Source organism: Schistocerca serialis, chromosome 2 (assembly GCF_023864345.2).
Source record: "Schistocerca serialis cubense isolate TAMUIC-IGC-003099 chromosome 2, iqSchSeri2.2, whole genome shotgun sequence".
Lineage (NCBI taxonomy): Eukaryota > Metazoa > Arthropoda > Insecta > Orthoptera > Acrididae > Schistocerca > Schistocerca serialis.
In genome coordinates, this window is record NC_064639.1 from 779,980,566 (window position 1) to 779,998,424 (window position 17,859).

General features: G+C 36.2%; 1 protein-coding gene across 2 annotated transcripts in view; it reads left to right on the forward strand.

Annotated features, from left to right (window-relative positions):
- Window positions 1-17,859, forward strand: part of LOC126458003 (threonine aspartase 1) — a 45,512-nt gene that overhangs the window by 15,055 nt on the left and 12,598 nt on the right. For both annotated transcript variants that reach the window (XM_050094778.1, XM_050094777.1), the window contains 4 exons: window positions 9,326-9,405; window positions 9,617-9,684; window positions 9,811-9,942; window positions 15,332-15,521. In XM_050094778.1, coding sequence (XP_049950735.1) covers window positions 9,326-9,405; window positions 9,617-9,684; window positions 9,811-9,942; window positions 15,332-15,521 — 470 coding nt within the window. The remainder of the gene's footprint in view (window positions 1-9,325; window positions 9,406-9,616; window positions 9,685-9,810; window positions 9,943-15,331; window positions 15,522-17,859) is intronic.

The following is a 17,859-nucleotide window of genomic DNA, read 5'->3' on the forward strand; positions in this document are numbered from 1 at the left end:
ACAATTCATAGGAAATATTCAGATACCGCAGTGCAGTTCAGTAAAAATGAGATAAATTGCCCATTTCAAGGATTGTGAATCAGTTACATGTGAGAAGAGAACTGGAAGACTGATTGTTTTGATAGTTGCTAAATTGGCTGAGGTGAGGAATGTGTTGCTGTGTTCAACTTCAAAATGTTTGGCCAATTTTTCAGTTTCTTAATTTCGTACAACAGGGCTTTAAAAGTTAAGCAGAATTTAAAACTTCGTGCATATCATGTTCATAGTGTGCAGGAATAGAAAAGAAGAGTGTTTAGCATGCTGATTTCAGTCATTTGTTGATATTCATGGAACTGCAGAACTGGACCATGTTTCTTTCTCTAAATAGGAGTGGTTTCTGTCAGTGGATACATGAATAGTTTTAACATAAGAACTTTGTCAACCAGAAAGGCACCTGCCTTTTGTGAAAACACATTGCACTGTCAGAAAATTGGAGTGTGGTAAGTCGTGTTGTGTCTTAGCATTGAGCGCTCTAATGAAACAACTCATTTCTTGAGTGAATCTCTTGGTGATTGAATCATCCCTAAAGGAAAATGCCACCCCTACTCCTCGCCCATGTTCTACCGATTTAAAGTCTCCAGAATTCTGTTGGACTGTCTTAAAGTAAGAGTCTTTATAGACAGGCTGCTCATATTGGTGGAACTAAAGATTAAAATAACAGTGGGAATTAATAAAATCTGTGTCAATTTGCTATGCAGAGTAGCGTCACTCATAGTAAAAGGAGTTCATGCATGCAGTACTGAACAGAGCAACCATTTTGAGTGTGTGTGTGTGTATATATATATATATATATATATATATATATATATATATATATATATATGGTTGCTCTGTTCAGTACTGCATGCATGAACTCCTCTTGATTATTTTGTGATGTGTTGACCTTTTGATTACCTTGTACATACACAACTAACACTGACAGAATAATGATATAGGGAAATATAATAGTAAAAGAAAGACACAAATATACAATGAACAAAAACCGTAGTGCAATTCTTCTTTATTTGCAGGATTTCATTTAATGTGTTTGAGGTGAGGGATGTTTATTACTAATTTATGGCCCTCTTCTATGACCTTGCCACTCTGAGTCCATACATTTTCAAACCATACTGCAAGATGGTGATGGTTAACAATTTTAATCTTTCAAGTGTGAGTTCTTCCGTGGCAGTAATTTCAGTATTGGCACATTTTGTTTTCTGACTAAACACATCTTCTCTTTTTTTGGTATGACACAAATTTTATGTTATGGGCATAGGTTTCACAGCTCCCGGTTGTCTGCATCCTAATTCATGGCTTTTGGCAGTATCACCTGTATATCAGCATTCTTATGTGGAGTCATTACAAACAAATCATTGGTGTTTATCAGATCTCTCTTTGCCATCTCACAGCCAGCAATTTATTTCCTAAATCAACAGACCTCTTTTAAATTCAGAGAAACACTTCCGTAGAAATCAAACTTCAGCAATAATGTGTCTGATTGTTCTTGAATTTTGTCACAACTGCAGCAGTTGCCACACTTGTATACCTGTACAATGTCCAGAACCAAGATGCTACCTGCCACTGGTGGCTTTGTGTCTGCATTACCATATGTCATATTCAGAAATCTGCTAAGTTCAATTTCAAAATGAACTGTTACAGTTCTTTCCATATTTTACTATTTTCTAGTTTTTTTCCATGAATTATAATGATGTATTTGGCCTGATGCATGTTGTTGGTATTTACACAGTTGTCATCCCATGTGAAATCAATCAATGGTCTGGTTCTTGAATTCTCAGATTTTGATAATTTTTGTACACTGATATTCATTTTTATCTACATGAAAAATTCTAAATTAAAATTTCATGTCCCTTTCATTTTTGAGTTATTAATTTTTAAAGTTTCCAAAATTGTGTGATTCTTTTGTCAAGTTTTGAAACCTTACAGAGACCATATGTAAAAAAAAAAAAAAAAAAAAAAAAAAAAAACTGTAGGTCATATAGACTTAACAGACCTAAAATTAATACAATTTTATTTAGTTTCTTATAAGTTTTAAAGATATGCAGTAATTGATAATATTCTCTAAAGTGCTGAATTTTTCCAGACAAAATGTGTTTTTAATTTTTAAAATTTCTAATTCAAGTATTTTTTGACAAAATGATATAACAGTGGGAACATATTACAATAAATTTTATTGTACTGGTAAACACAGGATACTGGGTGCAGTCTATATGACTTTAGACTTATAACCAAGTTGCAAGGGAAAACTTATATGTCAAAAATGAAATAAAGTCATTATCATTTATTATTTGGTGACAATTTATTACATTATTAGATTTATATTTAAATTCAGATTTTACTTTCCCCATTTTTAACAGTGGAAACAATTTTAACACAGACCATAACAACAGATGCTCTATAAAGCATATGAACAATTTACTTAACTGTACCTTTATTTTACACACACATTAATATTATCAGTTAAACATTGGTGTTGCTGTTACTGAATGTTATTGTTTGAATTCTCTGCAATGTAAAATTTTCTTGTGTTCTTCAGTAAGAAAAACGTCATGGTCATTCAATCACAATCTTATTACAAACTAAGATAGTACAATTTATTGCAGTCTTCTTTTAAACAACATAGTCTTGTCCTCTCAAGTAATAATGGCATATTACTAATATAAAAACACATTTTTTGCCCAATACAATCTGATAAGCCTTTCACATCTCTCCAGCTGATAGTTCATGTGTTCTTCCAGCGGCAGTACTGGGGCTTAGTTTAAAAAGTATGACTTTTTTTCTGGAACAGTCCATTTATCTATAATTCTTGACTATGAAAAAGAAGGAGCTTGTTCACAAAGCTGCACAAATACAAGGTTTACTATTTCTTTCACATCTCTTGATAGCACAGAAGTCATCCACCATTTGTTGTCACAAGCACAATCAACAAATCCTATATCTGTTCAAAAGCATTTCATCTGCATCAGGATCCACTTGAATTTTATGAGCATCAGAATCCTTAAAATGAAAAACACCATTGGTTTAACTTTGCTTATAGGAATAAATACATTATTGCATTAAATGCTTATGAGCCTCTGTTACTGTTACAGCCTCGCAAAATTATTCTGCCGAGCTTCTTTATTTCTGCTGCTTGTTCATCATTTGTGACTGATGAAATATTTTTCTTTAACCTTGTCAGATAATTGGAAGAGAGTTAATATTTGAAATGTGTCATGCTTCCACAGCAGATGAACATGAATGATAAGAAAACCATAATTTATTAAGGGGGCATTCCAGTCAATTTAACCAAGTTGAGAAAATGTTCCAGGTGATAGTCTCAGATTTGGCTGAAATTTAGCACACCAATGCTACCAAGTGTGGAACACTCATGTACAAAATTTTAAGTTCTCCTGCCAATTAGTTCCAGAATTATGGCTTGTGAAAGAAGGTGGCGTGACCCGGAAATTGCAACCTGCATCTGGCAATCTATCTTCAGACCCAACTTCAGGTCTCAATAACTTTGGAACTATTCCGCACAGTCCAGTGAAATTTTTACAACCCAGTAACATCCACTTAGAGAACACACTCTATGAATCAAAACACCAAAACATATTTCTGAGGGAAAATAAAAAATTCGAAAATGTGATTAAAAAATGGAATACGTTAAAAGGTACATACTGTTGGTGATCTCTATCCCAAATATAATTCACTCAAAAAGGGTATAATTTTTTTGTGGTAAGCTTAATGTGGCCTAAACACACACAGAACTCATCTTGCCTATATCAGTCACACAAACAGTTACATGCATGCAAAAATACAAAAATTTGAAAAATTACCCGAAAAACATGGATTTTCTAAGTGTGGTGGCACAAAAGAGACAAGTGATATCCAAGCCAAATTTCAAACACTGCATAAGTAGACCATAATATAATATGTGGCAAAATTTCAACATGTTATTGCAAGGCATTTGTGTACAATAAAAGTTGATAGAGATGTATTTGGTTACGTTTCTTTTAACACGATTTAGCAATTAATAGTGATGATGCAGACAGCTTGTTTCAGATAAAGCTGCAGCAATTGTTGGGAACCATTAGGCATCAGAAAGTTAAACAATAGTAGTTTTCAGGGACAGAATGAGTCATTGTTAGGCAGGAACAACGAAGGAAACAAGCAACAATTACAGGTTACTCATGTTTTTAAGATTCTAGTTCAGACTAGTCAGTACTGTTGTGGAAAGTCAGTATGGAGGCAGAAGAATTTACTAGTGGTGCTTTTGTTGAAACAAGTTGCAGTATTGGTAGAGCACAAGGATCTGAATGTCATAAAACATATGGAACAAAACGTGGCATTTGCTTTGTACTGTATGATCTGGATGAATCAGACCAAGATCTGTTGTTATGGAGATCCGGGATACACTCTGTAGGCACAAGAAATTCAGTTCCAGGAAACTTTAGTGTTTGTTATCATCATATGAAAGTGTTTTTGGATAAGTATTCTTTCCTACAAAGAAGTTGTTTTGATCCATTTCAAATTCATAAGATGACAGAAGTGTAGCCTCAGAGAAATTGATATAAAATCAGTATTGAAAGTGAATCAGTGCATGGGACTTAACATGAAACCAGGACAAAAGGTATGTTCCAGGTGTGTTACACTGCTAAAAAATGAAGAATATTCTGATAATTTACATGACAGTGATGAAGAGTATCAGCCACCTACAACCACAAGCGGATGAGCAATTAAATACTTCAGTGACTGCTCTTGGTTTGTCTCCCATGAATACACACAAAGTTGGGAAAAGAGACAGGCCCAGCTATGGTAGAAGAAAACTACAAGAAGCTCAAATGGAATTAAAACACAAAATAGCTGACACACTAATGGTGGAAGAGGAAGAACTATCTGCTCCAAAGGAACATAAATCATGTCAGAAATGCTCTGATTTGGGCAAAATTGTGCATGATTTGAAAGAAAAATGTGCCATATCCACACGCCAGAAAAAAGTTGCTATTCTTACCCTTGCACCTTACAGCTGGTCTATTGACTACACTGCAAAGGAATTAAATTTTTCTACATATATGGTAAAGCAAGCTAGGAAAAGAAAAGCAACCCAAGGAGTGCTTCCACAACTTCAGCAGGCTCAGGGTAAGCAATTGAGTTCAGAAATAAAAGTGCCAGTGTCAGAATTTTATAAAAATAATGACTACAGCCGAATAATGCCTGGAAAAAAAAGACTACGTAACGGTGAAAATGGGAAATGTATGTGTACAGATGCAAAAAAGACAGTTGCCATGCAACATATCAGAACTATATATAGTATTCAAGGAAAAGTATCCCAATACCAAAGTAGGTTTATCATCTTTTACCATCTTCGGCCAAAATGGGTTGTGCCTATATGTGCAAGGGGCACAAACAGTGTTTGTGTATGTGAGACCCATCAAAATGCTAAGCTGATGTTTGCTGCTATAAAGGATTCTGGTCTGGATTACAAAGGTGCAATGAAGTTGCTAGTGTGTGACATCAGTTCCTACCAGTGCATGATAAACAGGTGTGAAAAATGTGCTGGTAAGGTAAATCTTGCAGAACACATGAATAACAAACTGTATGGTAAACTCCTTATGGATGACAATGAACTTGTTTCTTATGAACGGTGGACACACATGGGTTGCACAAGTCTTGAAACAAAGAAAAGTACAGTGGAAGATTTTGTTGAAATGTGTTGTCAAAAAACGGACAAACTGACCACACACAGCTTCACAGCAGCAGCACAATTGGCTTATCTCCAGTTTTGTAAGGATAATTTGGCTTATCTCCAGTTTTGTAAGGATAATTTGAAACAAGATGAAATTATAGTAATACTAGATTTTTCTGAAAATTATGCATTTATAGTTCAAGATGCCATCCAAGGATATCATTGGGACAACAGTCAAGCAACTCTCCAGCCATTTGCGATTTACTATAGAGGTGAATCAGGTGATGTGTCTATCATGAACCTGAGCATATTTAGTGACTGTTTAATTCATGATACCATTGCAGTTCATGCCCACATTCGCACTGTCTTGGCATATGTGAAAAACAAGCTGCCTCACATACATTTTGCAAATTACTTCAGTGATGGGGCAGCTAGTCAGTACAAAAACTGTAAAAATCTCAAAAATGTATGCATGCATTACCATGATTTTCAGATTCACACAGAATGGAATTTTTTCGCAACAAGTCATGGTAAAAATGTATGCGTTGGTATTGGTGCTACCATTAAGTGCATGACATCACGAGCTAGTCTGCAGCACCCTACAGAAGGTCACATTCTAACACCTCTTCAATTATTTACCTGGGTACAGGAAAATATCTCTGGCATACAATCATTCTGTGTTTCGAAAGATGAGGTGAAATCAGCCGAAGAGTTGCTAAAAAGCAGACAAGAACATGTTGCAGGCACAAGGAGCCATCATCACTTCTCTCCAGCAGACTCTGACAATGTGCAGATGGGCAGACTGTCCGGTTATAACTATAGGTTCATGCACAACATGTGTCTTCACAGTGTGTCTGACTCAGGATTCAGAAGCAAAAGTAGCAACATACAACCAGGTTGCTATGTTATTGCTGTTTATGATGAGAAATGGTACTTAGGATATGTTGCAGAGTGCTGTGAAGCAGAAGGTGATGTATTTGTGAACTTCATGGCACCAGCAGGACCAGCAAGATCATTTCATTGGCCACATTTGGCAGACAGGTGTTGGATTCATTTTGAATGTATTCTTATGACAGTTCCAGTTCCTACCACAATGTCAGGAAGACAGTACAATTTGCCACTCAATGTACAGAGTACAGTAGCTAAAGTGTGGGATAGCTTCTGTTCGAAGCACAATTGACTGGTTTTTAGCAGTTAAGGTGCAGTAAACATTAATGATAGGTTGTGTTAATCTGTCTATATGTTGTTGCTTAGTGATTAAACATTTGTGGGAGAGGATAAGAAGAGGCAGAACAGTTTACAATACTTTTTACAAAATTATGTTGTGGAACAATGGCCACATCACCAAATACATCTGTCAACTTACATTGTACACAGATGTCTTGCAATAACATGCTGAAATTTTGAGATATCTATCACTATGGTCTACTTATGCAGTGTGTGAAATTTGGCTTGGATACCACTTGTCCCTTTTTTGCTACCACACTTCGAAAATCCATGTTTTTCAGGTAATTTTTCAAAATTTTGTATTTTCGTGTGCATGTAACGCAGTTTTTGTGACTGATATGGGCATGATGAGTTCTGTGTGTTTAGGCCACATTAAGCTTACCACAAAAAAAAAAAAAAATTACCCATTTTGAGTGAATTATATTTGGCATAGAAGGCACCTACAGTATGTGCCTTTTAACGTATTACATTTTTTAATCACATTTTGGAATTTTTTATTTTCCCTCAGAAATATGTTTTTGGTGTTTTGATTCATGGAGTGTGTTCACGAAATGGATGTTACTGGGTTGTAAAAATTTCACTGGACTGTGTGGAATAGTTCCAAAGTTATTAAGACCTGAAGTTGGGTCTGAAGATAGATTGCCAGATGCTGATCACGCCACCTTCTTTCACAAGTCATAATTCTGGAACTAATTGGCAGGGGAAACTAATACTTTGTACACGAGTGTTCCACACATGGTAGAATTAGTGTACTGAATTTCAGTCAAATCTGAGACTGTGAGCTGGAGCTCCTGGTTGAACTGAGATGGAATGACCCTAAGACATTCTATATGAATATCCTCAAGTGACAATGTGGCAGAAGTGTGATGATGTCATAATCTGAAATGCTTGATTGCCCAATAATGTAAGAAAAAGATAGATTGCTACATGCAGTAAAGATGACATTAAGTTGCAGACAGGCACAATTGAAAGACACTTACACCTTCGCTTTTGATCCCATCCTTCAAGTGAAACACACACACATTCATTTAAACAAGCAAGTACACCTCATGCACACATGACCACCATCTCTGGCAGCTTGGACTAGAAGGCATTCTGGTCCAAGCGTCTGGAAATGGCTGTCATGTTTGCATGATGTGTGTGTGTGTGTGTGTGTGTGTGTGTGTGTGCGCGCCTTTTTGTGATAAAGGCTGTGACTGAAAGCTAAAGTGTTAGTCTCTCTTAATTGTGCCTTTTTGCAACTTAATATGTCATTCTTACGGTAAGTAGCACTCTTACCTTTTCCATACATTTCTGATATTTCAGCCTGAACTTCCCACTGGTTAATCATTCAGTAAAACATTATATGACAAGCACAGTGACAGTGCTTGGTATGTGTCATATTCCAACATGTCCCTCTCAGTGTTTCATTGTATGATTGAGCATTTTAATCATGACACCATTGCTTTTCTTCCACCACGTCACCACCTTGTGCTTAATGAGTTGTACGTGTGTGCAGTAACCTGCTCCCCTTTCCCACTACAGTGCTCTGCTAATTTTATCTCAACAATTCATCTCTTCTTCACCAATAGATATGAATGTTTTTGTTGAATCATATACTGATAATATATATTTTCCATTGTTCTATAAACATTAACTCCTATATAAATGAAAAAAGATATAAGATCCTTTACATTATTTATGTCAAATTGTTATTTGGCATGGTTTACTACATTTTTAATATGGTAAACCAAAGTGTGTGTAATTAGTAAGTAATAATTACATTTTAACTTTAGTTTTATGAATTGGCCTGCGAACTTTGTGCAGTTGTGACACAGCTGACAATGAAAATTGCGGTCAAATAAAATTTGTTTCATTGTGAAATTAGGCACACACATTAACAAATAAAGCATGACTGATGTGCAATTTTTTAGCATTAAAATGTTTCCAATTTTAAAATTTCATCAGTTTAAAGCAAGCTTGATTTGGGAAAATGTATAATTCTTGTGAGGATGCTGAAGTAGCAAATGTAAAGCTTACGAGAAATTGTGGAGAAAACATAAATTTCTGGTCAGTAGATCCAATAGTTATAGAGATATGACCATTTTACGGATTCAAAACATTACAAAAATCACACAAGTTTGGAAAAGGAAATCAATACTTCAAGAAATGAAATTTGAAAAAAAAAAAATCTCTAATTTTGGATTTTACCTTACTGTAATGTATAGAATAAAAAGACAAGCTGCAAAATTCTATAGCATATTGGTTCAAATGTATTTTTTTATTTGTTGGTTTTACAAATAAAGACCCAATAATGCTTTGCTGCTTTGTAATTGCTTGATAGCCACAGATTCATTTTCATCACGTAAAACATAAAATGCTTATCTGTGCTGAAGTTACGGCTTCAATCCTTTCCAGTATGCTCGTTGGAGATAGTGCCCGTGCCCATGCTGCAAAAGTGGGTGTTGAGCTTGTGCCTCCAGAAGCTCTTGTCACAGGTATTGTATAAGTTATTTATGGCCAAGAATAATGTATGTGTGTTAAATATTGACTTGTAGGGGATTATATGTGTGAGAGTAACTTTAAAAAGCCTTGCTTACTTTACATGGTTATGGAGTTTGCAGTACTATGATTGGCTTATTGACTATATTGTAATATACTTTGAGCGCTGAGAACATCTAGAGAAGTTAATATTGCCTTTTGTTACAGCGGAACAACAGAGAAGGTATAATAAATACAAGAGAAGAGTAACAATTGCTCCAGAAGATCAGATGGAGGTAAACAACATTAAAGTTGCTTTTTCATTGGAGTCAGGTCTTCAGAAAAATACCTATCAGATTTTAATATGTAATGTGTCACGTAGGTACCAAAGACCAGATTTTTTTTTTTTTTTTTTTTTGCAGGATACTGGAGCTGAATGGGAACCTGCACGTTTAGATACTGTTGGAGCAGTGTGTGTAGATTTTCAAGGGCATGTTGCTGCAGCGTGTTCAAGTGGAGGTATCATGCTCAAAAGCAAGGGTCGGGTTGGACAGGTCTGTAAGCACTCTTAATTGGAAAATATAACAATGAAAACAATTTTTGACAAAATAATCTAATTGGATAGGTAAAAAAATCTTTTCACCATTTGGCAGCAGAACACAAACATAAAAGAAGACTGTAATTAGACAAGCTTTCGAAGCCAATGGCTCCTTGTTCAGGCAGAAAGCTTGAAGGGTTAGGGAGAGGGGTTAAAGAAAAAGACTGGAGAGTTCTAGGAAAAGGAGATTTCAGAAAAGTCACCCAGAACCGCGAGTCAGGGGAGACTTACCGCACAGGTTCCCATGCAATAACTCTCCCATGACCAGTGGTTCTGGGTGACTTTCCCGAAATCTACCCGTTTTCCTAGACCTCTCCAGCCCTTTTCCTTCACTCCTCTTCCCTACCTTTCAACCCTTGTGCCTGAAGGAGGAGCCACTGGCTCTGAAAGCTTGCCTAATTACAACCTTCTTTAATGTGCGTGTTTTGCTGCTGCTTGGCTATTAATTGGAATGTTAGATCACCCACTTTACTATACAGGGGTAATATTCATGTGGATATAAGTTTTGGTTTTAAGCTAACCCATTGTCTTGAATTTCAGGACACCACATAGCAGCAGCTATTTTTCTGAAAGTAAGATTGTGATTGAAAATCACAGTTGTACTCCTCAAAACAAGAGGCTTGAAGTGTTAACAATGTTTCAGGATGTTATGGTAACTAAAAAGGAAAACATCTTTTCTCACAAATATAGCCCTGTCAACAAAGATAAAAAAATGTGTCCTGGGGGAAACAGTCAAGTGTTTGCAAATTTTTGTACTGTTGTATTGAGTGTCATGAACAATATACTAAAAATCCTAAGTGACTTATGTGAGCGTGGTAACGGGGAGGGGCACACGTAAAAAAGACTTTCATAGGTTTTTCTTGAATATTCTGTAAACTGCTACATCTAGCAAAAACATTTCCCAGTACAGAATTAAATTACATTAAATTTCATACAAGAAAAGGCCGTATTCATTTTTTTCTGTACAGTTAATAGTTCTGTGATGCAAGGGATGGGAAAATCTCAGTTATTAAAAACAGTTAAATGAAGTGAGTTAAGAACAAATATTAAATGTGTGTACAATATCTAAGTGCAGCAGAGCTGGCTTAAGGGATGAATTGTGTTCTGGAAGTGTTACAGGCTGGAAAGGCAGGGGTGGAGATCAGAAGTTTGAGGGAAGGTAAGTCAACAGATTGTGGTCATGCACTTCTCTCCTTGATAGGTCTGCAAAATGAAGAGTGCGCAGTCAGTTTACCATTCTCTCCACCACACTAGATCACAAAATGCTCCAGGGCATTTCACAAAGTTATACCAACATCTCTGCAGCCCAGCTCCCATGATGAGGGTGTTTACTTTCCACTTAGTGTTTTATTACTTCAGTGAATATAGATATGAGTTGCTATTAATACAAATGCAAGAAAAGCATATGTACAGATTCTATGTAAATCTCTGCACACTGGTATAAGGGAAATTGATTGTTAGTCATACTTTACGACAGTCGTAGCATTCTTCAAGGAAAGGGAACTTCACCACAATGAGCACTGTTCCCTTTTCAGTGTATCGACAGTTTGTTTCTCACCACCATGTCCTCTGCAGTTCTCTTGTGTAAGTAGATGAAATAACTTCACTGAGATTGAGTTAATATAGTGGAGTTGGTTACATGTTCCATAAATCATTTGAATGATTTTTTATCGAAATGATGCGGAATGAGTCAATGTACAGGATATGTATATGTGATTAGTGTCAACATTATGAACACATTATTTTTTTAGTCCTACTCATGCAACTGTGCTTAAAACAAGTTGTTGTTGTTGTTGTTGTTGTTGTTGTTGTTGGCTACCAGTTTTTAAGAAGAAATGGATGGAATAGAAAGAAAATTGTCCAGGAGAAATGATTTTGAATTAGATTTAAAACATGCTGTGCTACCTGTCAGACACTTTATATTATTGGGCAAATGATCAAAAATTTTTGTTGATACATATTGAACTCCTTTCTGAGCCACTGGCAACATTAATACTGAGTAATAAGTCATTTTTGCCTCTGGTGTTGTAGGTATGGACATCACTGTTCTCCTCAAATTGTTATGGATTATTAATGGAGAATTTCATTAGCAAATATATGTATTGTGGCATAGTTAAAATGCTTAGCTCCTTAAAGAGGTGCCTACATTACATCTGTGGGTGAACACCACATATTATTCTTACTGATCACTTTTGTGCAATCAATTCTTGCTTTCTAAGTGGTGTGTTACCCCAGAAAAATATTCTGTAAGACATTATTGAGTGGAAATATGCAAAACATGTCAAAAATTTTACTTCTGTTTCCGAGATTAGCAATTATACGAAGAACAAAAGTAGCTGAAAGTAATTATTTGAGAAGCTCAGTAATATTTTTATTCCAGTTCAAGTTTCCATTAATATGTACACCCAAACATTTATAGCATTCTACCCTGTTTACTGACTCTTGCTTTTGTGCTACATCAGTTGTTGATATGACTCTATTTGTTGTACAGAACTGAATATAGTGTTTTTTTCAAATTTAGGGAGAGTTCATTTTCTGAGAATCACTTTATAATTCTTTGGAAAATATCATTTACCATCTCTTCCATTACTTTTCCTCTTATGGGATTTATTATAGTACTGGCATCCCCTGCAAAAGCACCAATTCTGCATGTTGATTGTTAAGTGGAAAGTCATTCACATGCATAAGCAATAGGAGTGGGCCCAAAATTGAACAGGATTTCCTTTGTGGTTTCTCCCCAGTGATTAAAATTTTCTATCCTTCCAACATTGTTTGAATTATTCAGCACAACATTTTGCATTTCCCACAAAACTTGAGTTTTTTTAGGAAAGTAACATGAGCTAATCAAACACCTTCAAAAGATCACAGGAAATTCCAGCTGGCAATATTTTATAATTTAAGGTTTGTAATAACTAGCATTATCAGTCCAGCAATCTTTTGGAATCAAAACGGTGATGTACTTAGTAAATTGTTGACTCTTTAAGTGTGAGACTGCTCTTGACTATATTACATTTTTGGATATTTTGCAAAAGGATGTCAGTAAGCAAATTAGGTGATGAAACTTCCTGGCAGATTAAAACTGTGTGCCCGACCGAGACTCGAACTCGGGACCTTTGCCTTTCGCGGGCAAGTGCTCTACCAACTGAGCTACCGAAGCACGACTCACGCCCGGTACTCACAGCTTTACTTCTGCCAGTACCTCATCTCCTACCTTCCAAACTTTACAGAAGCTCTCCTGCGAACCTTGCAGAACTAGCACTCCTGAAAGAAAGGATATTGCGGAGACATGGCTTAGCCACAGCCTGGGGGTTGTTTCCAGAATGAGATTTACACTCTGCAGCGGAGTGTGCGCTGATATGAAACTTCCTGGCAGATTAAAACTGTGTGCCCGACCGAGACTCGAACTCGGGACCTTTGCCTTTCGCGGGCAAGTGCTCTACCAACTGAGCTACCGAAGCACGGCTCACGCCCGGTACTCACAGCTTTACTTCTGCCAGTACCTCGTCTCCTACCTTCCAAACTTTACAGAAGCTCTCCTGCGAACCTGTTTTCTAATTGAACTTCTGGATAATTTTTGTAAAGCAGCTTTCAGATATTAACTCAAGTTTACTATAGAATACATAGAACTTGACATTAGCATCTTGTTCTATCCCTTATGTATTTTTAGTCGTTTAGTACTTATTTGCAGTTGCCCATTGACCTTTTATGTAAAATACATTTCTATAAACAGTGGCTGAGAAGTGCTTAATTTGTGAGTATGATGTTGTCAGTGACCTGCATAGTGTTGGTGTAGAGGGCATTGGATGGGTACATGTGGCATCTTGTTGCTGTCTGTTGTTGGCAGTGAATTTTAAATCCATGTAACTGTGTTGTGGTCAATTTGTGATGCGTTATGAATGACCAGAGACTTACTGCATTTTGTCATCATTAATTGTGTACTGGTAGGCTGCACAAATTTTGCCCATTTAGGAATTACCGGAAATTGTAGAGTGAGCTGCACTTACTGGAGCCACTTACCATGCATTCACAGTATATCCTGTAAGGTGGGTGTCAGTGTGTCTGATGGAATAGGATTGATTACGTTTAAGCATACAACAATAATCTGCTGTAACGCATTGCTTGACTTGTGTTGAAATATCTGAAGTCCCATAACATCTCGATGACCTATTCCGTTACAGAGGAAGCCAATTTAAGCCTCTGTACCTCTTCAGATGGTGGAGATCTGAGGCTGGGGTGATGCATGTGATACCCTGCAGCTGCATAAAATATTCCAGCTATTGATAGTGGAGACAATGAAATCGATATTGTCGAATACATGTTGACAGCATGTTACACTTGGGGCAAGCTCCTCAGTGTGGTAAACAGTTGACAGCTCCAGCCATTCACTTTTTTTTTACATAATACCTCAGTTAACAGCTGCAAATAAATACCTAACCCTTAACTGGTATCGTACAATTTTGTAACGTACTGGTATATATTGGGCATATTATTGCAGTATTCCACTCCTCTGGCATGCTTTCGTTTACCCATCTGTTCTTTAGTAGTTTCAATATTTCAAGTCATAGAGATTTCCTCCCTGATTTTATTAGTTCTGACATGATCCTGTCTTCACTGGGTGCATGGTTATTTTTTAGTTTATTTATCACTGTTTCCACTTCCAGCATTGTTGGGTTTTGTACCTCATCCCTTTAAGTTTCTCTTGCCTCTTTGTTCTCTTCCTGTAATTCAGGAAGCTGGCATTCGATTCTCTGAACTGTAGAAGCCCAATTTGCTTTTTCCGTGTTTGTATGTTAGCATTTACATTCAAACACATAAATTTGGACAGCTGGACAGAGAAGACCATGTGTTAATCAAGCTTTCTGTTCACAGCAGCTTGTATTATCAGTCCCAGAATAGCATACATCCAACCTGGTAATCCTGCACAGCATTACTTGGATTACAAATGATTATTGTTTTAAGTTCACTTTCTTTCAAATTATCTGAATTGTTGTAGGTGAAACTTTTTCACCTGACAATTTAACATGTAAACAGTTTCATATCTTTCATACCATTGCAACTGCATGTGATTTGATTAGTACAACTTTCAATAGTAGTATGAACTATTCAGCCTTTACTATTACACTATTTTCTTGCTATATATGCATCATTTTCCTTTCTCTGTTTCGGAACTGTAGATTTCAGCAAGAAATATGATCCAGTCACATCTTTTTCATAGATTGTTGACAATAGATGGATTATTGTTTTTATTTCTGCTTTGAGTTAAACAGGTTTTGAGGAAATAATGAACACTAATTAGTGATGATGATTGAGATCTTGATTGCATGCTTTTCAATGGCTATTTTTAGGCAGGTATCCCTGGATTTGGTTGTTGGGCACAGGATGCAAGAGGTGATATTGATGCTGTAGCAGTGTCATCATCTGGTTGCGGAGAACAGTTAATACGTACTTTCCTTGTTAAAGAGACAGCTACAATGTTGGAGGAAAGCATTTGTGCAGTTAGAGGCCTAAAGGATGCATTAAAACTGAAATATTTAGGTAAGTCTTTGATTGTGTTAAACATAAGGTATTATTAGGCACATCTGACATTAAATGAATTTCTAATGATAACAACCAATAGGATTAACATGGATTCAAAAAGAGGGATAATAATATAATGAAGTATGGAAACTTACGTTGAATTCCTCAGTGAAAAATGTTGGGTGAGTGCAGAATGACAGAAAAAGATTGCAATTGTTTTGTAAACCACATGTAACATTATACTGATGTTCAGTATTAAGAAATAAATATTGAAATCTAGACAATATGTAATAATTGCATATTTGACATTCCAATTTAACTATGAAAAATTGTGTTGTTAAGATCATTCCGTCCTAGCAGTGAATATATGCAGAACCATTTCTCATTTCTGTGTTCCACTTGCTAACTCTTAGTGTGGTCTGTGTTTCCATCTTATTTGAAGGTTTATTTAATGCATTATATGCTCCATCTTATGATAATGACTTAAAAGCCAAATGAATATCGATAAATTTTTAATTTTTACAAGAAGTTGACAGCCATGGTGGAATCACAGCCTGAAACTTGAAGAAATTTGTAGTAGCTGTGAAAGCCTACATAAAAGAAAGAGATTAAAATATTAAAACTGTCAATATCAAAATGTCAAATTAAACTGTAACATTTTTTTAAATGGGGTGACACAACGTAGGGTAAGTTGCAATTTGGAGAGCCCTATGTTGCATTTCATTAAAATGTCATTGAAGTAGGTGACTGACCATAACAACAAAATAATTACATGCATGTCTGAAGGAACAGACACTATCATTAATCCACAACAGTAGAAAACATTTTGAAATTAATTCGCTGACTGGAAATTCCATGACATCAGCTGTATTAGTTATGTAGGAATATTGACACAAGAAAATTTGTGCTTGATGAGGACTTGAACCTGGATTTCGTGCTTATTGTGGGTGGTCACCTTGACCATTTTGGCTATCCGTATACATTCCCTAGACTGACCCAAACTTGTCTGTCACACCGTCTACATCCTTATTCGGTAGTTGACTAAATTCATCACCTATTGCTCATAGCATTACTCGTATTCCTGCAACATGGAGGATGAGACAACATTGAATCAAGACCAGTGTTATCATCATTGTGTGCCGACCTACGCTTGTAATACTTACACACATGATGTAGAAACGATAACATGTAGAAGTTTAGGTTGGTCCCAAGAGCATGCATGGATAGTCGTTAAGGCAACTGCTCGCAATAAGTGGGAAATTCCGGTTCAAGTACTGATCCACCACAAATTTTCATATGTCATTATTGAGTAGTAGATCTCTATCTCATACAGCTGATGTCAATGAAATAACAGTCAGAATTACTTTCAGAACCAAACAATTGTTTACAATATGATACTCCACTTTCTAATTTCAGTAAAAAAGAAACAAAAGGTAAATTGCCAATACAAAGGCTGGTTTGAACACCATAATGCTTTATTAATCTTGGTTTGTGTCATGGCCTTCCTATGATCTGTGAACAGGCTTATCTGTCCAGCTAAAGTGAGATCTGTATTTAACAAAGATTATGAATCATGGTGGTGCAAATTGGCATTTTTCACTTATAAAAATAATTGCCAAAGATGAAACAAGCAATATATGTGACAGAAAAATTCCAGGACTGATTAAGGCTTGAACTAGGTTTGTTGTCTGACACCTACCCACTGACCTTCTGAACTACTCATAGTTGATGCAGGAGTGTCAACTCCTACCCATGTCTAGAACATACATCTTTTACACCATTTTGTTTAAAAAAATTATGATGTAATGTAGGGCAGCATACAAATGTATAATACTCTTGTGATGAATAATGTTATTCATGATAAAGATTGTGTTGATTTCATTGGAGCACTTGATCACCAGTGCACATACCATCTTTCCATCTCTCTCTCTCTCTCTCTCTCTCTCTCTCTCTCTCTCTCTCTCTCTCTCTCTAACTCCAAAACCCCTCTTTTCCCCATGATGCAGCCTGACTGGAGCAAATAGGGTAGCAGGATGGGGAAGACAGAAGATCTTGGGAAAGACTGGAGTCAAGGTAAGGAAAGCTTCCAAGGAGATGGAAGACCGGCACCGACTAAGAAGGTAGGATCACAAGATAGAACAGACCACCAAGGAGACACAAAAGCATGACAGGTGATCAGATGACTCTTTAATTGAGAGAAATGGTCTGATAAAAAAAATGGAGTGAGGAAATTAAGAAAGAAAGAGTAGATAACAGATGTAATAGGGTGAAGTATGAAACTAATTAATAATGCCATCTCAGATAAATTTGGTTTTGCAGGTAACATGTGGAAAAATGTTTATAGATAATTCTATAT